Raw genomic sequence first — 26,170 nt, forward strand, 5'->3', positions numbered from 1 at the left:
AGGGGACGGCCGGGAGCTACAAGCCTGCGGCGAGAACGCATTTCCATCCCCGCTCACGGACAGGTGGGGACAGGTGGGGACCGGTGGGGACCGGGGGCCAGCTCCCTGAGGCAGGGAGGGAAAGCAGGGGAGCGATGCTGTCAGGAGAGGCCGTCCTGCCCCGCGGCTCCTTCCGCCAGCTCCGCGTGGCACAGCCAGGGCAGAAAGCCCATCTGTTTTGCCTGGGGTCTGTCTCCACTGACGTGGGAAGAAATCCCACTTTGAAGCGAGGGCCCCGAGGTCCTCCCGGCACTGCTCCCGGCCCTCAGGGGTCACGACACGGAGGAGCGGCGGCAGGGAGTGACACCCAGGTGCATCCACGACCCCAGCAGACCCGGGGCCCCCGCTGAGACCCGCGAGCTACCTGCACGCTGTCTGCGTTGTTCAGGAGCGGAGGCTTCTTCATCCCAAAGTCGTGGGGGATCAGGGTATAGAAGCGATTGGAGAGATCCAGGATCTGGGAATCACTGCTGCCCTGGGACACCGCCTTCAGGGGAGGGAACAGAGGGGACACGGACTGAGGCGGCAGCTGGGAGGGCCCCGCATGCGGCAGGTCCGAGCCGGCTCCGGAGTGGCCCGGAAATTTCCAAGACCAGCTAGAGTTGGTGCCATTCCACCCTGAGCACAGGACCCCTCCCCACGTGAATTTCTGTTTCTAGGAAGAACTGTGCACCTGTGGACCTGTCACACCCCACCGCCACGTGAGACGTCAACGGGAGCGGCCAGGTGACGACCTCACGGGCACCCCCGAAACACTCCTCTTTCTGAAACGCCTGGGATTTTTATACTATAAAACGTTGAAGGGAAAGACCCCACCGCTATGAACTCTGGCAAACCCCCTTACCCACCGACCTTCAGCTTTAAGGCAGGGACTCGTTTCTATCACACCTGGAGGTCCAGATGCAGAAAGGCTTAGCTCCCCTACTGCCGCGATGCCAACTAGAGCCCCGTATGCAGGAAGTGCTCAATAAATGCAGACACGGAGGAGCCGGACCACTGGGACACTTGGCAGACACGGCGGGGGGGGTACGGGTGGCAAAGGGGCGACGATGTGGCCCCCGCAAGGCCCCAGGCCACACGTGTGCTTCTCACCGGGACACAGGCTTCCCCGATTGCTAACGTTTCTGTGTGTAGTTCGCTCTGCTTGGTGGGGGGGCAGGGCATCCCAGCCTTTCCACCGGGGGTTCTGGAATAGCAAACGCTTTCATGTCCCAGCCGGCGGGCGACAAGCCAAGGGGCCAGGGCTTAGGCGCAGCTGCTGGCTGGATTGAAGGGCTCCGGTTCAAGGGCTCCTCTCCAGCACTTTCCGCTCTCGGGGTCCCACTTTAGCTTCCCGGTGCTCTTCCCTCACAGGCCAGGCCTGCACCCTGCCCACCAGGGCACACAGGGAGGGACCGGGGACGAGGAGGGTGACGTCCAATGAGCACAAACAAAACGGAGAAAACATTTCGCTCTCTGGCTGATGGTTTCCCAGCAACGCAAAACAATTTCAACTTCTCGATTTTTTTTTAGGATTTTCAGTGATCTCGTGATCTCTATAACCAACCTGGCGCCTCTACTCACGACCCCGAGATCAAGAGTCGCACTCTCCACGACTGAGCCAGCCAGGCGCCCCCAATTTCAGCCTGACTCCGAAGCGCACACAAAATCAGGTCGTTTTTATGAGGCGGGAGAACCAAACACCTAATCCGGTTTCTAGACTTACGTATGCCATCGCTGAAAACACGGCTAACTCATTAGTCTCGCACCCACCTCTGGCACGTAGCAGACGCTTGTGACGCTTATCTGAAGAAACCTAAGCCCTGTGCGCCGCGGCGTGGGACGTTGCTAGCCGGGGTGCAGAGGCCTGGGAGGCCCTGCCTACCTGCTGGACCTCGCCGAGGATGGAATAGGCCGCCTGGATCTGCCTCTTGCTCAGCTTCCCCAAGGGCATCTTCTGAAGGTCAATCTGAGGACACAGGGGGCGTTTTCCCTCCGAAAGCTGCTCAGCGGTGGAGACGGGACGGTGGGCAAGCGCCCCGTCTTCCCAGGAGATCGGGGACCCAGCGCTACAGCTCGCGGCCCCGCCCGCACCCGGGGTCTGCGCGCGAGAAGGATCTTGCTCGCTGCAGGCAGGGCCCGGATGAGGTCCCCCCAGCCCCCACGACTCCCACCAATCCCCGTTGGGAGGATGAGGTCCCCCCGCACGGCTAAGGCTGCTCCCAGCTGAGTGGGAACGTAAAGCGGCGGAAAATGTTTTTCCCAAAGCACATGCTTCTGAGCGTACGCGTTTATGTTCGAATTAACGCCGTCCCTTTTCGTCAGTTACCCCGAAAGGTCACACATTTTTCCAGCGACACCACTCCCGCTCACCGCTTTGGGAATGACCACCAACACAGGCGTTGAGCTGTCGCGGGAGGACCGGGGACGTGGCTCCACAGGGCCCACACCTAGGGACGCACCTGCCCTCGGCCCCGCTCTCGCGTCTGTATGAGGGACCACGCTCCTCAGAGGGCACCCGCCCCCCTGTGAGGCACTCAGCCTGTGCTCCTTGCTCCCGCGTCCCGAACCCTTCCGAGTCCCCAGGGCCCACCTGTGCCCGCGGGGCCGAGCGGGCATCCCAGGAACGGAGCCCCTGCGGTGACTAACGGGGTACGAGGACGTGCCAGGCACAAGTGGGGCGGCGGCCACGGCGGCCAGTAATGGCCTTCCCCCGTGGCACACGCTTCTCTCCCCTCCACCCTGGTGGGGGCGGGGGCCATTTTCCGGGAAGTTGAGCAGCCGGAGCTGGGTCTGGGGGAGAAGGTGGGCGATCTACCCCGAGGCCAGCACAGGGCATGGGACTGAGCGCAGCATCTCCGGTCCGACCAGAAACGGGGGCTGGAAGCCGCTGAGGAAAGTGGCTCTGAGGGGGGCCGGTTCTCTGAAGCGAGCGGCACCCCGACCACGGGGCCCTGGTGCTCATCTGAAGAGACCGGTCTCCTGGCCTGCACCCCTCAAAACCTACACCCCGGCCGTGGGGACGAGAGAAACCGGGGGCCCAGCCCTACCGACCCGGCCAGGACAGCGAGCCACAGGGGACACGAAGGCGGGCCCCCCGGGACAGAGCTCCCAGGCCACCACGTTTTCCCATCTACCTGGGACCCTATCCCATGCGGGCCCCCCACTCCCCACACGCTCCCCACGGGCTCTCTCCCCACCAGGGGCTCTGTTCTTCCTGAGAAACTGAGTCTCCCGTGTGAGAGAAAGCCAGCCCCAAACCGGCTTTTCCCAGGTAGATGCCTGTTCTGCCCGGAGTCGAGAAATCCCACGAACCAGAGCACAGGGAGCCAGAAATGACCCACGGGGCGCTTCTTTTAAAACATTAAACAAACGGAGACAAGACCCTCTTCCCTGGGTGCCTCCTCGCTCCTCCTCATGCACCCCTGACCCCGTGAGCCTGTCCCCAAGCCGCCACGCTGGCTGGCCATCCTGACAGAAGGCGGCTCGGGGGTCTACGGGAACAGGACAGCACAGCCTGGCCGCTGGCAAACCCACCGAGGAACCTCCAGGAGAACGAGACGCGTTCTCGAACAGCCGCTGGGCCGAGCCCCACAAGGGGATCCGTGCTCACCCCCGGGGCAAAGCGGAGCCAGGCTGGAGAACGAACGGGGACACCGGGCCGCACCCCCAGAGCCCCCGGCCCTGCCCCGGGCAGCGGGAACACGGCAGACCCACCCCTGCCCTCTTCTTAGAAACAGGAGGAGTTCTGTCCGGTGGCACCCGCGGAAAGTTCTCCAGCCTCCTCAGTACTGCCCGATTCTTTCGCCGTAAGCAGACGCACCCCGGGCTCGCAGGACAAGCGTGCTCGGCATCGAGGGGCCTGGCGCGAGGGGACGGGGCCCAGGGTCGGCTCCCTACATACCACAGGCCTCACGGCAAGTCAACCATCTCAGGAGCACCAGCGGCCCCGGGTCGGCCTCGGGCTGAGGGCCGGGCTCCCGACACGAATGCCCCGGAGCCCCGCGCCAGCCCCTGCGTACCAGCCTGCGAGCTCCGACCCGGCGTCAGACTCCCGGCGCCAGGGGCAAAGGCAGATCAAAGAAAGGCGCGGTCACCTCGTACTCCACCATGGCTTTCTTCATGCTCTCCACGTCGAAGATCATCGTAATGAGGTCCTGCACCGGCTTGGGGAGCTTGGACTTGGTGCCGGGGTTCACCGTCAGCTTCTTTACCGCCTCTTCGTCCTGGAGGGAAGAGGACCGGTGAGAGACCCCAGGCGACAAGCCAAGAGGAGCGGCGGTGGCGTCCGAGCCGCAGACAGAGGTGGCGGGATCCGAGCACCAAGGGCGTGGAAACCACGGCGTGGGGAGGGCCGCGGCGGGAGCACCGGGATCGGATGCCCCCCACGCGCCCCTAAGTCCCTACGGCCGCTCTAGACCCTTCCTCCGACCACCGCGGCGGCACCCAGCTCCGCGCAGCCTGACCCGCAGGCACACGCGCCCCCCTGGTGCCCTCACCCCTTCCTACTCGTCACCTCCCACCCGGGAACCTGCCCGGGGCCCGCCGCAGGCCAAGGGGACACCGGACCAGTGCTCCCCCCCCTTACGCTGCCGAACCCCAGGGCTGAGCGCCTACAGCCTCCCACGCAGTCCCCGAGGATCACGCTCGCAGACCCACTCCTGCATGAACCCTCCGCCCTCCCCGCCTCACCCCCGCTCCGCGGGGTCGCACTTCCCGAGAAGCTAAGGGCACAAAGCTTTACTCCCGCACAAAGCCTGGAGAACCCGGGCTAAGTCAACACCACGCTGCACGGAGAGCGCCCGAACGCTCGTCGCTTTCGAATGAGGGCAGGGACCGCGCGCCCTGTCCGTCACGGTGTCCCTAGTATCTGAGTGAGCCTAACTGGCACCGGACACCGGTCCTGGAATCCGCGTCATCCGCGTTGTGTTCCTGCTCCTGGCCGCTGCTGTCCACACACGGCGGATCCGCACTTCCTGCACTCGTAACTTCACCAGAAAGCAAACCGGCAACGCGTTAGAAGCCTTATTTATCTGCATTTACTCTGTAACCCTGTGCCTCCGCCACCGACGGGAACCACAGAAACGTTTATGTAAATGTTCGCGCAGTTACAGGCGATTCGCAGCCTATAAACTGTGACCTCTGACCACCTGCGCGGCCTCAACAGACGCTGCTCTAGATCAGCGCGGCCTCGTTCAGTAGCTGCTGGCTCTGAAATGTACTCAGTCGGAGCAGAGACAGGCTGCAAGGGCTAAAAATACAGCGAATTTCAGAACTTTAGTTTCAAAAGAAAAAAGGAAGAAAAACAAAAGGAAAATAAAGTACTGAAATTAGTTTTACAGTTTCTTTTTGCTTTTTAAAACATCGCTACTGGGCGGGGGACTGGGGGCAGTGTGCCTGGGTGGCTCAGTCGGTTAAGCGTCTGGCTCTTTTTTTTTTTTTTTAATTTTTTTTTCAACGTTTTTTATTTATTTTTGGGACAGAGAGAGACAGAGCATGAACGGGGGAGGGGCAGAGAGAGAGGGAGACACAGAATCGGAAACAGGCTCCAGGCTCCGAGCCATCAGCCCAGAGCCCGACGCGGGGCTCGAACTCACGGACCGCAAGATCGTGACCTGGCTGAAGTCGGACGCTTAACCGACTGCGCCACCCAGGCGCCCCAAGCGTCTGACTCTTGATCTCTGCTCAGGTCATGATCTCAAGGTCGTGGGATCGAGCCCCACACTGGCTCTACGCTGCCAGCCTGGAGCCTGCTTGGGACTCTCTCTCTTGGTATCCCCTCTCTCTCTTTGTCCTCCCCCGCTTGCTCTCCCTGGCCCCCTCCCCCCTCCCCCCATGCGAGCTTCTCTCTCTCTCTAAATGAAACAAACAAAACGCAGCTACTGAGACAGGTACAACGTGGTCGTGCATCTGGACAGCGGGGAAACGCTCCAGGTCTGTCCAGGGAAGGAGTGGGTGGTCTCAGCACAGCTGGCAAGGCAAGGCTCCAATTTTCTGGTGGGGACAAGTGCCCATGGAGGGAGGGGAGCACGGAAGACATACACCGTGACCTTAACTGCACTTAATTCTGGGCGATCGTGATTTTTTTGTATCTTCGTCATTCTCAAAAATTTCTAAAATGTATTTTTGAAACCAGGAAAATTAACCAGTAGGGGGCACTGCCAAGTCAGACGATCTCTGCGATCTCAACCTCAACGCGACACACCAGTTTAATTCTAATAAAGATATTTGATTGTAATCTCCACACTCAACGTGAGGCTCGAACTCATAACCCCAAGATCAAGAGTCACACGCCCCACAGACTGAGCCTGCCAGGCTCCGCTAAATTCTATTTTTAATGATGAGAGCTCATGGCACTCTCTAAGCTAGAGAGCTCCCATCTGAGACACTTCAGGCCTCAAAGGCTGGGAATCAAAATCTCTACTTATCCATAAATCTTTCCTTCTGTGAAAACAAACGTCTTTCCTTTAAAAGTGCAGCTGACCCTTGGGGTGCCTGGGTGGTCAAGTCGGTCAAGTGTCTGACGCCTGATCTCAGCTCGGGTCATGATCTCACAGTTCGTGAGTTCGGACCCCACACTGGGCTCTGCGCTGACAGAGCGGAGCCTGCTTGGGATTGTCTCCCCCCTCTACCCCTCCCCCGCGTGTGAGGGCAGGCTCTCTCTCTCTCAAAATAAACACAAACTTCACGTGGATCGTGACCGCACTGGCAGACCGCGCTGTGCCCCGAGACCCCCATGCTGGCCAAGGATCAAGCGTAACAGATTTCTGCATAAAAAACAGGGTAAGGCATTTTGCCAGAACGAAGGTCCAGATGTCCACAAACTACCAAGGAAGGCATAACAGAAGACTCTCCGGTGACCGAACAGGTGAGCTACCAACACACGACAGAAACCGTCAGGAGATAACGTGGGGCCCAAACCATGACCCAGCAGAGCCCAAGTCACTGTAATTCTACCTGGAACCTAAGCCAGGTCACGCGACAGAAGCCACACCCGCAATCTCGAAGGCCACGCCGTCCTCACCTAGGCTCCACCTCACCCTCGAACGGCTGCTGGGTTTTAGCAGATGCTTCTTCTGTGACTACTAACGCGACCGCATGCCCCGACCCGTCTGATCCCTCTGCGGTCCGCCCGTCTGCGCGCGCTGCCCTGACCTCCCGTTCCCGGGGGCCGGTCCCACTCGGGGTGCCGCACGAGCCCTCCCGCGCCGGTGAGCGTGCCGCGCTCACGCTCGCAGGGCTTTTGGCGTTTCCTGGCGACGTCTTCGTCTGTTCTGCTCTCCATGTGACGCTGGCCGCGTCGCTCCGTTGGGGAGCGCTCCCCCCTCTTGATCGTTTGGGAAGGGCCTGTGTTCACTCTGAGCGTCCGGCAGCACTCCCCAGTGACGATGCCACCCGCCCGGGGCGTCCCTCCCTCTCGCTACAACCAGACGGCGCCGGATCTTCCGCGATTACCTGGCCGTAGTCGATCTCCAGAGGGTAGAACTTTTTGGGAAACTTCGTGAAGGTTTTGGCCTGCCAGGCGTTGCCGGTCTTCTCCTCGTATAATTTCATAAAGTGCTCGATGGCACCATCCTTGGACGGCACCTGCTCCAGCTTGTTGCTGCCAATCACGGTGCCCACGCGGCCCCAGGACCTGAATATCCAGTACCTGGGGCGGGGGTGGGGGGAGATCAGACAGACCTGTGGGTCAGCCACTCACACTCAGGGGTCTCCCCTTCCCTGCCGTCCTGCTTGGGCGGGAAACGACACGGAGAAGTAAAGGGAACTATTACAACAAAGCACCTTTACGTTTTATGCAACTGAGAATTAGAAGTTTAAACACTTGCATCTGGCAGCCAAGCTTGTGGAGCAAACCCCGGGCTTTACCAACTTTTACATAAAACGCCCGGTTTTGCTCCTCAGAGAAACACAACAAGCTTTGGCGGGGAGTCCTGCGGCTCGACAGACGCAACCGCTGCCGACGCGCCCGAAGATACTGGGACCGCTGGGCTCGGATGGGACGGCACGTGGGGGATGACGGGGGCAAGCCGGCCGAGCCTACAGACCTGACCACCCCTCTCCGTTTCCACGTCAACCGGGGTACACGGCACTGGGTCCCCTAGGTGCGCCGCTTACCTCTGGGGGACTTAACTATCCTCAGGGGAAAGAACACGTGACCTAACTTTTACATCACGACATACAAAGACGTAATCAGAACCCCAAACACAAGATTCGTATGTGCTTTCAAAACAAAACCAAAGAATTCAAAGAAAACTTGGGGCTTCCTGGCAGTTTTCTGGGCTGTGGCCCAAAGGCAGAGAAATTCATCCTCTGCTCCGTTTCTTTCCCTGGAAACGCTTGGGAGGCGCTATACTGAGCTGTCCTGAAAAGCCGTCCCGACCCAACAGCCCACGTGGCCCCTTCACTGTGAGCCCCAGTGAATCTGGGCCACCAGAAAAACACGTCCACCAGGGGAGGTGGGAAGCCACGTGACGTGGGGCTCATTTCTTCAGAAGATCTAAGGAGCCCACTGGTCTCTCTCAGGGTCACTTTGGGATTCACTTGGTGGGCGAGAGCTCTGATGAAAGCGGGAACGACGGGGAGACGCCGAGCCCTCGGGCCGCCAGACAGACGCCGGCCAAGATGCACTAGGGGCTGGCTGAACTGGCCCGGGGTCGCTGTGATCACAGGGCCTGCCTCTCAACCAGCAAAGCTTCCAGGCCCCCTGGAGCGCCGGGGGTCAACGGCGTCCATGTGCTAGTAAGGACAGTGAAGCTGACCCCCGAGAGCAACCAGGGGTTTTAAGGAACACGATACAAGGAAGTTCGTGGGGCGCCTGGGGGCTCAGCCGGTTGCACGTCCGAACCTTCGTTTCGGCTCGGGTCGCGATCTCACAGTTTGCGAGTTCGAGCCCCTTGTCAGGTTCTGCGTGGACGGCAAGGACGCTGCCTGGGACTCTCTCTGTCCCTCTCTGCCCCTCCCCTGCGTGCACCCGCTCTTTCTCTCAAAATAAATGAACCTTAAGAAAAAAAAAAAGGAGCGAGTTCGGTTCTTGCTCAACTTTACCTGCTTCAAGAAGGTTTCAAGTGCATGTAAAGGGATCAGGACTCGGGAATCTTTGAGGGGCCGTGAGAAGTCTTGGGAGATGGGAGTGCCAGCTCGTCCCCTGAAGTCGGGGGCCGGACGCTGAGGGGCCAGGCTGTCTGGGGCGACGGTGGCTTCCCTCCCACTGAAGGCCTCGCCACACCAGTGCTCTCGGCGAGCAGGCCGGCTCCGCAGTCCCCACAGGGCCTCTGTCCCGTCCCCAGGACACACCTGCTTTCCTTGTCGTCCTCCAACAGCTGCAGCTTGTAATAGGAGTTGGTTCCCTTCACGATGTCCACCAGGCCGAGGGTGGCGCTGAACACCTTCCCGCCTTTCTCCAGGACGTGCGCAGAATGTTCCAGACCTGTCATGGAGGGGAGGCGCCTGCTTTTGTCTCCGAGGGGCTGAAGCGCGCGGGGAGAAGAGGGTCTGCGGGTGTGGGGTTCACACCCACCGCCTTCAGGAGGCCCCCCATGAAACACAGGTGTCCTCAGGATCGGGGGAGCCCGAGGAGACAGGAGGGCCCAGGTGCCACGTGGCCCAGCCCGGCCTCCCGCCCTCCCACCCGCTCACGCTCACCAGAATCGGGATCGACGGCGGCGCCACCTTTAAGGGTTAACTTCATTCTCTTCTCAGATTTGTTGACGCCTTGGAAAGGGACATAAAGGTTCAAGCACGAATAAAAACTGCCCGGGAGGCGGCAGGGGCAGGGCAGGGCGGGGCGAGGGGTGGGGGCGGGAAGGAGATGGGGCCACGGGGGCGGGGATGGGGGCGAGGGCACCCAGGGGCCCGGGAAGCCTCACCTTCCTCCTTGGCGGGGCCCTTGCTCTTCTTGGGCAGTGCGGCCCCCGACTTCCCTTTGGGGGCCGCGGCCTCCACGGGCTCCGCCTTCACGTCGGCCCCCCAGGGGGCCAGGACATGGGCCGAGAGCAAATCCTGCAGGCTGCTGGCGGAGGCGGACGCGTCCTGGAGGAAGTCCTCAGACACCACGCGGACGCCGGCTTCCCTCACCTCCTCCATCTTCTTGCTCATCTTCTCCACCTCCTCTGTTCAAGTCGGGGGAGAAACAGCCGAGGCGTCAGCGGGGACACGCACGACGCCGCGGTCGACGGAGCCCGAGCCTCCGACACGGGCACCGCGGCCCCGCCCTCGTCGCCTAGCGCTCGGGGCCGCGGTCGGCAGCGCCACAACCGGGCAAGGAACCCCGAGCCCGTCTCTGCCGGGCCGCCCTCCCCCAGCGCATCACCCAGCACACCGCCACGCACCGGGCCACGCGCGGGACTCGGGTCACTTCCCGTTCTGCGGGGGCCCCCGCATTCCGTCCCGGTTTCCCGTACGCACAGAGGCTTTTTAGTTCCACTAGTCCCGCTGGTTCGTTTCTGCGTCTGGCGTCAGGAGGAAGAGAACCGTCACCAAGGCCGACGCCAAGACCCGAGCTCACCGCCTGGGTTTCCTTCGAAGACGCGTATGGCCTCGGGCCTCACGACACCGTAAACACGCGCGGTCGTCTGCGTCCCACTAACGCCTCGGCTGTTTCTCCCGACTCGAACAGAGAAGTGGAGGAGACGAGCCATTGAACAAGACGGAGGTGAGGGAAGCCAGGTCTGTGATCCACTCGGAGATTTTTGTGAGTGGGGCGAGCTGGGGATCCAGCCTTCCCGTTGGGTCGTCTCGGCTCCTCTGTTGTAGGTGGATCGACCCTTTACGCCAGGTTTACCGCCGGGCTCCCCGGTCTGCTCCGCTGACCGACCTCTGTGAGGTTTCAGGCCGGCCCTGCGTGGTCTTGCTTCCTCCAGCTCCCTACCACGCGGGACAGCCTGAAAGCGAGGAGCGTGATGCCTCCAGTCTCGTCCTTCTCTCAAGACTGCTCTGGCTCTCTGGGGTCCTTGGTGGTTCCACACAAATTTTAGGACCGTCTGCTCCATTTCTGTGAAAAACACCCCTCGGGTTTTGACAGGGAACCCGTGCGTCTGTACTGCCCTGGGTAGGAGCTGAGGATCCCACGGGGCTCCCCTGCACACAAAATGCTCTCTCTGGAAGCTTCTCGCGTCCTGTCTTTAACTTCTGCCACGTTAACTAGAATGAGTCTCGGTGTGGGTCTCTCTGGGTTCGTCTCTGGACCCTCTGGTCTGGATGTCGGTTTCCTTCCCCTGATCAGAGAAGTTTTCAGCCATTATTTCTTCGAGAAAGATTTCCGCCTCTTTCGGGGCATCGGGGTGAATTAGCCAGTGACACTTCCGGCTCTCGAATCCAAGCCCCACGTTGGGCTCCGCGCTGGGCAAGAAGCCTACTCACAAAAAGATCTGTCCCTTTCTCTCGGTCTCCTTCTGGGAGCCTCTAATGCGCCCTGAGTCCTTCCGATGACACTCTGCCGTCCCTCACGCCATCTTTCCTGGTTTTCCTTTCTTTCCGCCGCTCTGAGCTCCACGGTCCTGTCTGCTTCACAGACTCAGACGCCGAGCCCGCGAACTACCTTTCTGTTCAGATACGGCCTCCTGCAGTTCGGTGACTTCCGTTCAGTACTTTCGAGCGTTATCCCTGCTTCACCCACTCTTCTCCCAGTTCAGCGAGCACCTTAGACCCTAATCTTGAACCGCTGACCAGGCGAATTGCTCACCTCCCTTTCGTCGAGACTTCCTCCGAGGCTTTACCTCGTTCTTTCACTCAGGACACCCCATTTCTTCCCCTTGCCTCCCTGGGGTTCCAGCCGGTGGACGGACAAGAACCTCTCCTGCTCTCGAGGGGCGGCCCCCGTCGTTCAGCGCCGTCCCAGCCTCGCTCTCAAATGCGAGCCTATCTGAGCGGTCGCTACTAGGAGCTGACAGCGGCCGGGGCTGCACCGAGGCCATCAGAGTCCCCCGGGGGAGGGTCCCAGGCCGGCAAAGGGCAGCCGGCAGCCCACGGCCGGGACAGAAGGCCCGCAAACACGCACATGACCCCACTCCAGCTTCGCCAAGCACCCACGCTGGCTTCCCTCCACCTCGACAACAGTGCTGAGCAAAGAGAGCCAACTCCGAGTGCCCCGTGCGGCCCTGCACCTCACCCCTCCCTGCTCCCCGCACCGCCTCACCACCGTTCCCGAAGCCTCAGGAGGTGCGTGCACACCCGCCCCACATCAGGATCGAACTCACTTTTGGTGCTGATGCACAGGGATGCCTTGCTGGCCGTGCCTGTCAGCTTTCCCCCGAGTTTCTCGATCGTGGCCTTCATCTCATCCTTGTTCCGGGACAGCTTCCCCAGAGTCAGGATTTTCATGTTGGACAGCGGCTTATCTGGAAGGGACGCTGTCGTCAGGTGGCAAGGTCCCGGGGTGGGGGGGGGGGGACCGGACAGCCCGGGCTCCCCCCTGGTCAGCATCCCCCAAGGGCAGAGTCCGTGAAGGCAGAGGCCCAGGGCCGGCAGGGAAGCGGAGGACAGAACACGAGGCGAGGGGGGCAGCCACAGGACGCTGCCCCTCCCCCCGCACCGCCCCCGGGGCAGACCAGCGAGACTGTGCGGGGACAAGGGCCCAGGAGGCTGGCGGTGGGACCACACGGGCCCCCAACTACTTTTCTGCTTCTCCCACTTCACGTCTGAAACCGCAGCTTCTTACACGACACTCATTAACCCCACGGGACAAAGCAGCCCCGTCAAGGATGCTCACTCAAAGCTCGGCCCGCGCGACACCGAGGGAAGTAACCCTCCCACGCTTCGGGTGTCCGGCACAGACCCCAGAATGGGAAGCCCCAGACAGGGCTGGGGCGGTTGTGCGAGGCGGTGCCGGCCCGGCCTTCCCTAGGGCGCCCCTCCCGAGCGTCCCCCTTGTGCGGAGGGGAGCAGGCCGGCAGAGCACCCAGGGGACCCGGGGACCCTCCCCGACGCCGCCCCGGCTGTACCTGACGGGGCGGAGCTGTTCACGCCGGTGGGCGCCGAGGCCGCGGAGGGTGGGGGTGCCGGCGCCGGGGCTCCGGTCTCGGGTGGAAATATTCGGTCCTGTTTTTTGATCTTCAGTTTTTTGAGATAAGAGATTTCTCGGAATTCCTGAAATCATGTAAGGTTCAGCTAAGAAACCGGTTCTCCCTCGAAACCACCACCCGACAGAACAAAGGGGATTCGGTTCGTCTAAACGAAGCAAAATTTTTTTTCCCCTCTCGCAGCAAGGAGCGACCTAGGAGACGTGAGGCTTCCGGCATGAAGTACACAGTTATCGCAAATACGGCACTGGCTTCTGGCGCTTCCACGCGGACGCCGTAAGCGGTTTCCTTAAATAAAACACGAAACGCGAACCCCTCCCCCATCAGCTGACCGTGTGGTCGGGGGGCCCACTGCTGGAGCCTCACCCTCAAGCGGCCCCTCAAGGGTCACATGCCCCTCTCCCGACGGAAAGCCTACGGGGACCGTCCACACTGGGAAAGAGATTACTTCCTGAGAGGAAATCAGGCAATTCCCCTCCCTTCCTAGGAAGGAACGAGGCCGGGGCACCCGGGGAGGGGGGGCTCGGGGGTTGAGCATCGGACTTTTGACGTTGGCTCAGGTCATGATCTATCTCACGGTTCGCGGTATCGAGCTCTGAGTCGGGTGCCGAGCTGACAGTACGGAGCCTGCTTGGGACTCTCTCTGTGCCCCTCCCCCGCGCACTCTCTCAAAATACATACTAAAAAACAACAAGAGAAGGGACCGTGGCCACAGAGAGCCCGATGACAGTGTCCCCACGGACCCTGTCCCAAGCACGGTCCGTCTCCATCCCGGGCGACTTACAGCGGCCGCGCTCCTGCGTCACTCGCTCAAGGGCCTGTCCCTGCTACCCCCGGGTTCAGTGAACGCCCGCGGACAAGAGAGGACGCAGACCGGCTCCCACACACCGGGCACCCGGCATGCCACGTCTGACAGCGACGTTCTAAAGACCGTTTCTCCCGCCGAGCAAGAAGGTCGGTCTTGACCGGGCCAGGTGCCTGAAGGGGAACTTTAACACGGGAGCTGAGCTCTACCACCGAGGCCAACGTGACCCACACAGGAGCTCTGGGAAGGCGGGCTCCTCGGAGGCGGTGACCCGCTTAGGCAGCCAGGGCCGAGAAAGCAGGGCGCACGCAAAGCCTCGTGGCCGGCGCGCTGTGGGGCTCGGGGAACGTGGCGTGCTCGGTTCCCTACTGCCGGGGGCTGAAGACTTCGTGGAAGCGCGTGTGCGTGCGGGGGCGGGGGGAACGGTACTCGAGGGGGACAAGGGCAGCGGAGAGGCCGCAGAAGGCCCAGGGAGCCAGGCGGGTCCTGGGCAACCCCGGAGGGCCGAGCTACGGAGGCGCCCTCGACTCTGGCCGCGGCCCTCGGGCTGCGGTCTCACTCGGCTCCGTGACTCCGTGACTCCGCACAGGCGGCAAGTACCGTCGGCCTGAAAACACGTCTTACACGTGCAGGTGGCTTCGAAAACTAACCCTCCAAAAATAGAGACAGAGGGGCGCTTCGGTGGCTCTGTTAGTTAAGAGTAAGACACTGGATTTCGGCTCCGGTCGTGACCTCACGGCTCCAAGTTCGGGTCCTGCAGTGGCTCTGAGCTGACAGTGTGGAGTCTGCCTGGGATATTCTCTCTCTGCCCCTCCTCCACTCAGGGGGTCTCTGTCTCTCCCCAGTTAAATAAACTTAAAAGAAATGAACAAACGCCGCGCAATTGGCATATAAAACACAAACTAGTTCCTGTCCTTACAGCCTTATTGTTTCCTCAAAGATAGTAAAAGGAACACGAATACCACAGGCGGGTGTGCAGTACTTGCACACTCAGAAAACCGGGAAAATGCTTCACGTGACCTGTGGAATCACCAGAAGATTTTAAGGGTGCGAGAAACGAGATCAGAGTTGATTTCGAGCAATCGCTCAAGAGCGAGTACACAGGACAGAGCGGGGCAGGGCTGTAACCACGGCAGGGGAGGGGTGAGCGGCGCTCGGGGGCCGTGGGTGCGGGGGACGGTTCCGGAGTCCACCCATGGGCCTCTGTGCACACAGCAGCGAGATGACCCGACGTGGCTCGAAGCCCGGTCCCCGGCAGTGGCGGCGCCACTGCTCTGCCCCAGCGGCCGGGCGCCAGCTGGCGCGGGTCTGCGGGTATGGGGAGTCCCAGCCGAGGGCCCCAGATGAGTTTTTTGCATTGAGAATATGCAGCTCCATTAGAACAACCAACCAACCAAGACCGAGAGGAGATACTTGAACTCTGGGCCCAACCCCCCCCCCCCCCCCCCCCAGCACTAAGACAAGAACGTGGCCTCCGGAAAAGGAACTCTCGTCCACGCATCTGCCGTCCCCCGCCCCCCCCCACCCCGTCCAGAACAGCGCCCAGCACAGAGGCCGCACCGCATCGGCAGGTATCTTGGCAGGAGGGTTTTACACAATCGGACAGAACTGTCCTCCCGTTAGAAGACTTGGGGGTGTGCAAACGTACGGACCTGACAACGCCATCTTGCGCTCAGACCGCGAGGACGACCTCGCCGTGAAGGAGCCTGGGGAACGCTGTACTCCAGTCGTGGGGACGTGTGGTGTGGACAAGCCCAGACGGGGGTGAGGTTGTTTTTCTGGCTAAGCTCGGGAACCACCCCCCTTACCTTTGGAGTCACCCACTCCTTCCGGCTGGGTGTCTGTGTCTTGACCATACACTTGGTCCAGGCAGTGACGTCCCCGGTACAGTAGTAGGCGTCGCTCTTGAAGACCAGTTGGCCCGAGCATTCCTCGCAGGGAAGGAGGGCCCCGAACACCATGCCGTCGGCCACTCGGTCCAAGATCTGAAGCCGGTAAGAAGCGGGTCAGAGAGGAGGGCTCGCCCCCCCCCACCCCCGCCTCCGGACCCCCGGCCGCTGGGCTCCCGGGGGAGCTCGGACTGCTGTATCCACGTGACACGCCGCAGCCCCCACCCCTGGGTGGCTGAGGAGTAAAGGGAGGGCCAGGGCGTCCCCAGAGCCCGCGGGGAAACCAGGGGAAACGAGGCGGCTCCACTCCCCCAACACCTGGAGGCCCCGGGCACGTGGGCCAAAGTGTGTGGTGTGAACGCACAAGGCAGACAGACACACGGCCCACTCCAGTCTCCCCAAAACCCTAGACGCAGAGTGATGTATAGAAAAGTCTTCGCAGCCCTGGAAACGGCGGCCATGTGGACGGTGGACCCTCCCCACCGCCCCGAGATCACTGAGCAGAGGGCAGCTCACCGCCGACTCCCCGGAGGGCACTTGCTGCTTGTTGAAGATGAGCAGCTCTTTTAAGTCATTTGTCGAACACGCTTTCTTTAGCTCGTCCTTGATGTTCCAGATCAGCTCGTTCTGGGCCTGCGGACGAAAGCCAGGCGGCTGAGCGACCGGCTCCGTCCAGAGACCCAACTGGGGGCCCCCACCCTGCTCGGTCTCGGCGGCGTCCTGGCGCATCAGCCGAGCCGCGCCTCCAAGCTGGCGTCAGCGACAGGGAAGTGCCCCGGCCCCGCTCCGAGAATCCCGCTTCTACCCGGAGCCGTCCCTGGAACCAGCCCCCCGTGGACCGACTCCCTTGGGGAAGAGCCGGGGCGCGGCAGGCTCACCCCCCGCCCCGACATTCGCGCCTCAGGGACGACGGGGGTGGGTGTTCTCCCACCCGGAGGCGAGTAGGGACGAGCACCCCCGCTCACCTTGATGGCGAGCGGATCGCACAGAACAGACCTACACTCGGGAAATGGAGTTTTCAGTCTCAGGGCCGTATTCACGCAGTGCCTACGCTCCACGTCTCGCTTATCCTCACCACCACCCTGCCCAGGATGGCACCAGCCTCCCCACATCAGGGCGCGCGGGGCGAGCCTCCTCCCTGCTAGGGCCACGGGCAAACTGTTCACCTCTTGGCCGCAGACCACACCCCTGCAGACCAGAGGTGAAAATGCCGGCCCCTGCCGCCCCATGGGGACGCTCTCTGCACCAAGTGAGGACTTTAACTTGTTTTTTTCCCTTTTAAGATTTTATCTTTAAGCAATCTCTCCATCCAACCGGGGGCTCAAACTCACGACCCCGAGATCACATGCTCCCCTGAGCCAGCCAGGCGCCCCCCCAAGCGAGGAAGACTTTAATTCCACCAACAAAGTGTTCCCACACACATCAGCGCCTGCTCTCAGCTTTCCCGTCCCTGCCCTCCCTGCGCCACCAGAACGGTGTCTCCAGCCACGGACACGAGGGCATGAGCGTCATCAGAGGAAGCAGGAACTGCATCACCTCCTTGGCCCAGGACGCGGAGGCTGGGGCTGCTGGGGAACATTCGGATTTCCCTCTGACCGCACTCAAGAAAACGCCAAACCCACTGGGGGCAAACGCGAAATAAAACCAACTCTACCGCATCCAGATTCACGCACGACAGACATCGTTTCACTGATCGACAATCGCACCGAACCGGTGATTTTCATCAAGCGGCTGGAACCAGATCAGATGCTGCTTCTCATCTTTCTCGCACCGGCAGGACGGAAAAACGCTCAGAGCAGAGCCGAGCGGACAGCTCATGGAAATCACGTTCCCAAAACGGGACTGACAGTTCTCCCTGGTTTTCCCGAACACCCAGCATTTTCTCATCAATAATTTTTACCCTGATTCAACACACGCATCATCAACACAGAGCTAAATCTGCCAACGGCTATGGAGTTAACAGGTGGTTCCTGCCCCTTTCACAGCACGCCTTCCACCCCTCTTGTAAACAAGAGGTGTTCATTCGAGAAACAGGGAGCGAGTGTCTCTTCCAGCCACTTGTCCGGGCCGGGCACTCGACCTGCAACGTTCGCCAGCGGCCCCCGGGTCCAGTGCGCACAGCGCTGTGTCCCGTGCGGGGAGGGAAGAGACCCCGGGGGGAAGCCGTGCTATTAACAACTGTGAGGGGTGGGGGAATCCTGGAGGTCTGGTGAAGCGGTACGCACATATCCCTGGAACGAGGGAAGAGAACGGAGAATGAGGAGTGCGGGCGCCCCGCTCGGAGCTCACCTTGAGGGCCTTCTCGAGCTTACTGTCTTTGTCCTTTTCCTTTTTAGATTTCTTCTTGGCCACTTCATCCATCCCATCGACCTCGTCGCCTTTCCTCTTTCTGAAAGAGACACGGGACGAAGGAGAGCCATCAGAGCCCTGGAACCCAGTGACTCGGGGGACGCAAGACCTCCACGTCCCTGTAACGCCACGTGCCGGCCGCGATCACAGCACAGCTCACTCACTGCCCTCGGGCGCTCGCAGGAGGCCCAGGGGGTACTGGCAACTGGCCTCATGCACCTTACGGTGAACTCTGCTGCTGCAGGTACCCCAGGGCCTTGTTGGAATAGCTGGTAAAGGACCCAGGGCTCAGGCCCCATCTGATGTCGAAAACCCATGTATCTCTTGGCACAAACGAAGCAGCCTGGCAAGTTCTGGCAGGGACCGACGGGCCAGATGGCCAAGGGGCTGAGCCTGAGGGCTGCTCCTAAGGCCATCAGGTTGTTCTCAGAGGTGGGACTGCACTGCCATTCAAACCCCAAATGGGGTCTCGGCACTGCTAACTGGTCCATCGTGGCTGGTCACCAGTCACCGGACTTGAAGGAGGCACGGGGGGTCGCCATCAGCCCCCTAAAACAGAGCAGTCCCAGTGGCTAAGTTTCAGCTGTCACAGACCTGAGTTCAAAGCCTTGCATTTTCTGTCATCCACGAAGCAGAGGACACCACCCACTCCCGGGGCTGTGCTGATGGCTACACGCCCCCCCCCCCCTCTGCCCCCCCCAGCACAGTGCCTGATGAACCACAAGGGCTCAGTCGAGGCCGGGTGGCGATACAGCGTAAATGTGAGCTTAGCATCCCTGCCCGCACCATGAGCTGCACTGTCCTGAGAACTTTTTTAATTTTTGTTTTGTTCGTTTTTGAGGGAGAGAGACAGAGTGTGAGCAGGGGTGGGGCAGAGAGAGAGGGAGACACAGAATCCGAAGCAGCCTCCAGGCTCTGAGCTGTCAGCACACAGCCTGACGCGGGGCTCGAACCTCTGAACTGGGAGATCGTGACCTGAGGAGCTCGAACCCACGAACCGTGAGATCATGACCTGAGCCAAAGTCAGACGCTTAACTGAGCCACCCAGGCGCCCCTGTACCAGACTTTTTTAGTAGGAAAGCTTTCAAGGTGGATATTCTGTCCTTTAACTTTTTTTTTTTTTATGTTTATTTTTGAGAGAAAGGCAGAGCACAAGAGGGGGGAGGGCAGAGAGGGAGGGAGACACAGAATCCGAAGCAGGCTCCAGGCTCCGAGCTGTCAGCACAGAGCCTGACGCTGGGCTCGAACCCACGAACTGTGAGATCGTGACCTGAGCCGAAGCCAGATGCTCAACTGACCGAGCCCCCCAGGCACCCCTGTCCTGAGGACTATTGACCCCTGATTTCCCACCTTTCTCACATACTCCACGGCTGCGTGTGCTGCACAACGAACTTGTGTGTTACGACCCCAGACGGCGCAGGACAGCAGCTCGGTGACAGGGAGGTCAGGGTCACCCCCATCCTCACAGCCACAGTCCAGGGAGCAGGGCGCACACCACGCGTAGCCCCTCCACGCCTCCCTCGCTGTGCCTGGGGCGCAGGGATCAGCAGACGGAACGGGCAAGAACGAGCGCCACCCAGGATCGGCAGGGACAGGCTTACCGTCCCGACATTAGCACCACGGGAAGCCCACGCCGCTCCCGGCATGGAACCAGGGGACGTGCCATCTGCTCCCCCCTCCCGGCACCATCATCAGACCCAGACACACTGGGCCACGTCCACAGGCGCAAATGCTGCGGGGACGGGGAGCGGGCTGTGCAAGGGTCACAGGAAACGTGGTGGCTGGCCTAGGCGGGAGAGCCTTCCTCTCTTGGGCCAGGGTGGGGGTGGAGGGCTAGAGGGTCCCAGGTGTCTGTGGAGCAGACCCGTGCGGGGAACGCCCTGCACGTCCCCATGTCCTCTGCCCCCGCCCATCATCCCGTACCCCTGCGTGCCGACCGTCAGCAAAGGGAGGCACGGGAGTGGCCTGGAATCCGCGTGGTCTCCCCGAGCCCCCCTCCCCTGCGCCTCCCACGGCCCCACACCCACCCTTCATTCTTCACTCCCGGGAGCTGCTTCTTCAGGGTCTCTTTATCCTCCGGGGTGAGGAGGCCGAAGCCTTTCAGCTGGCTGGCACTGAACTCGGGCCGGAAGCCCAGCTCCTCCCTGTTCTTGACAAAGCAGTCTGGGTGGTACCAGCGGTCGATCATGCCCAGCTGGGGCTTCTCCGGGTCCAGCATCTTCTTGGACAAGCGAATCTGGCCCTGCAGGAAAAAACGCACGTGGTACCAAGAAGAGGGCCGGCCACCCAGGGGCCTGGGGTGACGAGGGCCGGCGGGGCCTCGGGTCCACGCCAGGGGCGCTGTGAGGTCTGAATGTTTTCTGCCACCGAGGACTGTGCGTTACCCCGAGCCTCGGCGGCCCCATTTTATTTTTATCAAAAAAAATCTTTTTTAATGTTTATTTATTTTTCAAAGAGGAAAGGAGACAAGTGTGAGCAAAGAAGGGGCAGAGAGAAAGAGAGAGAGAGAGAGAGAGAGAGAGAGAGAGAGAGAGAGAGAATCTGAAGCAGGCTCCAGCTGTCAGCACAGAGCCCGACGCAGGACTCCCAACTTTCAAACTGCTAGGTCACGACCTGAGCCGAAGTCAGGCGCTCACCCGACGGAGCCGCCCAGGCGCCCCTCAGCAGTCCCGTCTTAAATGGGGCCGGCTCCCGCCGGCCGTCTCCCCGCCCACCCACCCGGGCACCGGAGGACACGCTGACGCCGAGAAGGTCCTCCCGGCCCGGAGCAGACACGAGCAGAGCGGGCCTCGGAGCGCCACCCAGGACGCTACCCGGCAGCCCCACGGCCAGCAGCGCCTCCCAGCAATTCCGCCCACCCCGGACCGTGTCCGTACACAGGAAGGGCCCGCGGGACTGACAATAAACCCACGAGCCGGAATGCCACGTGGCCGCGCGGGCCAGGCTCACGAGCCCACGCCCGTGCGGTCTCCGCGGCACGTCTGACCGCCAGGGCCGAGCTTGCGCCGAAACCCACGCTTTCTCGAAACTTCCTCGAGCCCCACGCCACGCCGACGCCGGAACCCGGGCGGCCCCAGCCCCGGCGCCCACCTTCTCGATCTTCTCCATGCAGCCCTTGCACGTGCTTCTGCTGGACTTGGCGTATTCTGCCGCGAAGTCGGCCAGCGTCTTCTCCGCCTTGCCGCCACCTGCATCCTGGCCTTTGCCTGAAGGATGGAACACAGCCACGCTCCCGTCAGCCTCAGAGGGGCCTCGTCCACGGGCCACCTCGGGCTTCAGGCGGGACGACCGGCCCCCCTCACCCACGTCTGCTTCCAGCGGCGGCTGGCGAACAGAGCGGCTTTTCTGGCAACGAGACACAGCCCTTCCCCGGACGGGCTCTCCGGCTGGTGCCGGCTCACCTCCCGGCTCTGCCGCCTCTGGGCCCTCCCTCACGCGGCAAAGCGCTTCCTCTGCGCTTATTAGGAAAGCCACACGGCGTGCTAAATTCCGGGCCCACCTTCCGGTTTCCGTTACACTTCTGCTTATCAGAATTACGTGCTGGAATTAAAGGGAGTCTCTCGACACAGAAGGACACAAGGACACGTAAGAAACACAGCGAAGGCGGCATTTCGGAGTCCGCGGGGCAAGCTGCCATCGCGCAGTAAGAAGTCTTGGGGATAAACGGCCAGGGATGCGGGACCAAGGCAGATTCTTCCATAAGAGGAATTCCAAGACTGGATGTTTCTCTCCTAAGACCGAGAACAAGACGGGCTGTCTTCTCCCACCACGTCTAAGCAGCATTGAACCGGAGGCTCTAGCGAGTGCGTTCGTGCAAAAGAAAGAGCCAGAAGGTGTACCGGTAAAGCCATCTCTACCTGTACGTGACGTGATTGCACGTGCACGCTATCCTTGGGAATATACAAAAAAACGACTCCTACCATTAAGTGGATTGAGCAAATTTGCAAAACCGAAGGTCAGTATATAAAACGTTTCTAAATACACATAAACCTATTAGAGAAGAAAAATAAGCCACGCGTCTGTTTAAGTGGCATCTAAACACATAAAATGCTTAATCACGGATTTACAAGACACCCAAACCCTCTACACGGAAAGCGTTAGGAGGCTGCCGAAATTAACGAGGACTCAAGTAAACGGAGAGATACCTCACGTTTATGGACTGGCTCGATTTATTAATATATCAGTACGTCAATCCAGTTTGATCCAGATTCCGGGTGATGCTAATCAAAATCCTAGCAAGTGTCTTCGGGCAAGAAATCGATACGTTTGCCACAAAATTTGTAAGGAACTACAAAGGACCCGGAGAGGTGAGCACAGTATTGAAAAAGGACAAAGCTGCAGGACTCACTTTGTGATTTCACGACGTCCCGTGAAACTAGGAATTGAGGCCGCGGAGTGAAGACACCCCGCCGAGGGGCCCGAGTCCAGACAGACCTACAGTTACGCAGTCAGCTGGTTTTAACAAAGAAGTCTTTGCACAACTGGTGTGGGCACAAAACAGTATCCACACGGAACACACACAAAACCACCCCTTCCTCACACCCGAAACGAACGTTTGGTTCGCACGGATCAAGAAACCAAGTGTGAACGCTAGAGCTACGGAATTTCCAAAGAAACCTAAGGGAGTGATCTTCGCGATCCGTGAACAGGCAAACGTGTCTCAGGAGGCAAAAGCACAAACCAAAAAAGAAGAAAATCAATGACCGCTCTTCATAAAACGTCAGTGACTAAACAAAAAGGCAGGCCCCAGAATGGAAAAAGGTATTCACATGTTGTTTCCATCTAATAAAGGACCTGCCTCTAGAATATTGTAAGAACTCTTACAACTCAGTAAAAAGACAAAGGCGAGTTAAAACCACAAGGTCTCACTACACACCCGTCAGTGGCTAAGACCCCAGAGAATGACGGGGCCAAGTGTGGGCGAGGCCGTGGACGAGCCAAAACGCTCACATCCCTCGGGCGGGGGGGAGGAGACACAACTCGGGAGGACAGTCGCCCACACCTACCGAGTGAACCCCCGCTCCACTCCCAGGTCATCACCCGGAGAAAGAGAAGCTCGTGTTACATAGACACCTGGACACAAATGTTAACGGCAGCTGTACCTGCAACAGCCCAAAGCCGGCAACAAAAGAAAGCGGAACAGACGGTGCTCCTTCCCGGGAGCACCCCTCGGCAATCCAGGGCACGAACTGACCACACGGCCAACCTGAGGAGGCTCACAGGTGCCATGCTGTGGGGAAGGGGCTTCTGGGAGCACGTTCTCTCCCTCTTCTTCGGACATCCTAAGTCACACAAACTTCATCGGCGGGGACCGAGATCAGAGCAGTGGTTACCCAGGTGGGGAGGGTAAGAGAGAGGGCACAGGGGAACTTTCTGGGGGAACAGAAATGCTCCCGACCTCGATGGGGTGTATGTCACAAAGGGCACGCATTTGTCAAAACTCCCTGAACTGCGTGTAAATTATTTTAAAAATTCCAGGTGAATAAGTTAAGAATAAGACCAAAACCAGAGACTGAGCAGACAGGGCTACAGGACATTTCAAACAGGACGAGGCTTCCATGTGGCAAAACACAGAAATATGCTTCAAAGAGAAACGTCCAGGAGCACCCAGCTGGCTCGATCACAGGGTCATGAGTTCGAGCCCCACGTCAGGGGTAGAGCGTACTTAAAAAAAAATCTTTGTATTGGGGCACCTGGCGGCGGGGGGGGCGGCGGGGGGGCGCAGTCAGTTAAGCATCTGGCTCTTGGTTTTGGCTCAGGTCACGATCCTACGGTTCATGAGTTTGAGCCCCACCCTGGGCTTTGGGCTGATAGCCCAGAGCCTGCTTGGGATTCTCTTAACCCTCTCTGCCCCTCCCCCAGTCGTGACGTGCTCTCTCTCAAAATAAATAAACTAAAAAAGGAAATCTTTGTATTAAAAAGATCTTGATAAAGAATTAGTACATTCTGTTTCACTTAAAAAAAGACAAAATGGCCTAAAAGATGAGGCAAGGATACAAACACCAAATTAAGGAAACTGCTGATAAACACAATGAGGTGTCCCACCCCTACCAGGAGCACAAAGCAATGCAAATCCTCGAGGGCGAGGAGGTGGAGGCAGGCACGTAAATGCACGTGTCTAAGCGATGTCTAAGCGATGTCTAAGCGATGCGGGCATCCAAGGCCTCAGATCAGGTCATTGCTTCCAGCGGGAATCCCACTTGTCAGAATCAAAGAACCGGACAGGTGCCCCGGCTGTACGAGAACTCGCAGCGGCTCAATCCGCAATGCAGCGTGACGGCTGAAAACCCGTGGCTGGACTTGAACCTGGTTCTTGCACCCTTGGCATGACCTTAGCCCGGTTACCTCACCTCTCTGCCTCGTCTATGAAAACTGACTCGGGGCTGCTGTGAGGGTGCCATGACATCAACGCGTCAAGGGTCTTGAACGGTGCACAAAATTTAGCAAACCTTCAATAAACAAATACCGCACGCCTTCACAAAATAACGATGGAACCTTACGACTCTCAACATGGAAAATGAATGATGAATTATAAAATGTAGGTCATTAGGGACGCCTGGGTGGCTTAGTCGGTTAAGCGTCTGACTTCGGCTCAGGTCATGATCTCACGGTTTGTGGGTTCGAGGCCCGTGACTGGCTCTGTGCTGACGCTCGGAACCTGGAGCCTGCTTCGAAATCTCTGTGACCCACCCCCCCCGCCCTCCCCCACTTGCGCGCACGCTCTCTCAAGGATAAACATTAAAAAAAATTTTTTTTAAATAAATAAAACGTAGGTCATCACTAATCACTAGGAAAATGCAGATCAAAACCACAGGAGATAACACTTCATGCCTTAGGACGATCAGGAGAAACAAAAACCACACACACAGACACAAAACCCCAGACAACAAAGTGCTGGTGAGGGTGTCAGGGAATTGGAAACCCGTGTGCTGCTGGCAAGGATGTAGAATCACGCGGCCCGTGTGGAAGACAGTATGGCAGTTACACAAAAATCTAACACAGAATTACTGTGTGACCCCGCAAATCCACTTCTGGGCACGTACCTGGGAGAACAGAAAGCGGGGTCTGGAACAGGTATTTGTACACCGATGTTTGCCTCAACGTGAGTCATAACCGCCAAAGGGTGAAACGACCGAAATGTCAATCGGTGGGTGAACAGATTCACAAAACGTGGTCCGTCCATAGTACGGATACGGCCTTAAGAAGGCAGGCAGTTCTGACCCCTGCTACAACGTGGACTCTGAGGACACACACCAAGTGTGTGGTTCCACTCCCACGAGGCGCCGGAGTGGCCAAATTCAGACGGAAAGAACCGCGGTTACCAGAGGCTGGGGGGGGGGGGGCACGGCAGGTGCCGCAGATGGGTATGGAGTTTCAGTTTGGGAAGATAAATTAGTTCTGGAGGCCACGGGGGGTGATGACCGAACCACAGCGTGAAAATACCGACGTTGCCGAAACGGACGCTTACAGGTCGCTAAGATGTAGATATTATGCCCTGTGTTTCACCACACACACAAAACTAAGCATTTAATACAGATGCACTTGGGGGAGAATCCCATTTCTGCAGGGAAGAAATAACGTTAACACACGTGAATCGACATTTGAACAGAAACTTTTCTTTCCTCCTTTTTAAAGATATTTTGTCAGACTGTAGGCTCGTCTTTTTGGTCTTTCTTTTCTTAAGTTTATTTTGAGAGAGAATCCCAAACAGGCTCTGTGCTGTCAGAGCAGAGCCCAACGTGGGGCCTGATGACTTCACAAGCGAAACACATTTATAACAAACTTACTGTGCCTTTTCCTATTACCAAATCACGTAAACTTGCCGTTACTCTCATTCTGGAGTCTGAGCCGGGTCCCGGGCCTCCCGGCTCCCCGCGGACCAGTGGCAACTGGAGACACACGGGCTGCGCCGCGGGAAGGACGGGAGAGCCCAGCACCGGCGCGGGGGGCGGAAGGTGGCCGGCGCCCGCCGAGGCCCAGAGTCACGAGACCGGGTTCAACGGAGAAGGGCCGGGTTAGGAAAGCAGAGACAGAAGAGCGCAGTCGGGGGAGACTTCCGACAAGCGACGGGAAACTATTTCAGGTTCAAA

The 26,170-nt window shown here is 59.5% G+C and overlaps 1 protein-coding gene across 2 annotated transcripts in view; it reads right to left on the bottom strand.

Annotated features, from left to right (window-relative positions):
- Positions 1-26,170, bottom strand: part of PARP1 (poly(ADP-ribose) polymerase 1) — a 38,405-nt gene that overhangs the window by 4,570 nt on the left and 7,665 nt on the right. The window contains exons 3-16 of one of the 2 annotated variants that reach the window (XM_042975880.1): positions 21,171-21,286; positions 20,108-20,322; positions 18,021-18,120; positions 16,248-16,364; positions 15,651-15,827; positions 12,960-13,104; positions 12,216-12,356; positions 9,888-10,130; positions 9,664-9,732; positions 9,316-9,448; positions 7,474-7,669; positions 4,116-4,244; positions 1,904-1,987; positions 404-526 (exon numbers count right to left, since the gene is read on the bottom strand). In XM_042975880.1, the coding sequence (XP_042831814.1) occupies positions 404-526; positions 1,904-1,987; positions 4,116-4,244; positions 7,474-7,669; positions 9,316-9,448; positions 9,664-9,732; positions 9,888-10,130; positions 12,216-12,356; positions 12,960-13,104; positions 15,651-15,827; positions 16,248-16,364; positions 18,021-18,120; positions 20,108-20,322; positions 21,171-21,286 (1,988 nt within the window). The remainder of the gene's footprint in view (positions 1-403; positions 527-1,903; positions 1,988-4,115; positions 4,245-7,473; positions 7,670-9,315; positions 9,449-9,663; positions 9,733-9,887; positions 10,131-12,215; positions 12,357-12,959; positions 13,105-15,650; positions 15,828-16,247; positions 16,365-18,020; positions 18,121-20,107; positions 20,323-21,170; positions 21,287-26,170) is intronic. The other variant, XM_042975881.1, reaches the window with a different exon arrangement.

Source organism: Panthera tigris, chromosome F3 (genome assembly GCF_018350195.1).
Source record: "Panthera tigris isolate Pti1 chromosome F3, P.tigris_Pti1_mat1.1, whole genome shotgun sequence".
NCBI classification, from domain to species: domain Eukaryota; kingdom Metazoa; phylum Chordata; class Mammalia; order Carnivora; family Felidae; genus Panthera; species Panthera tigris.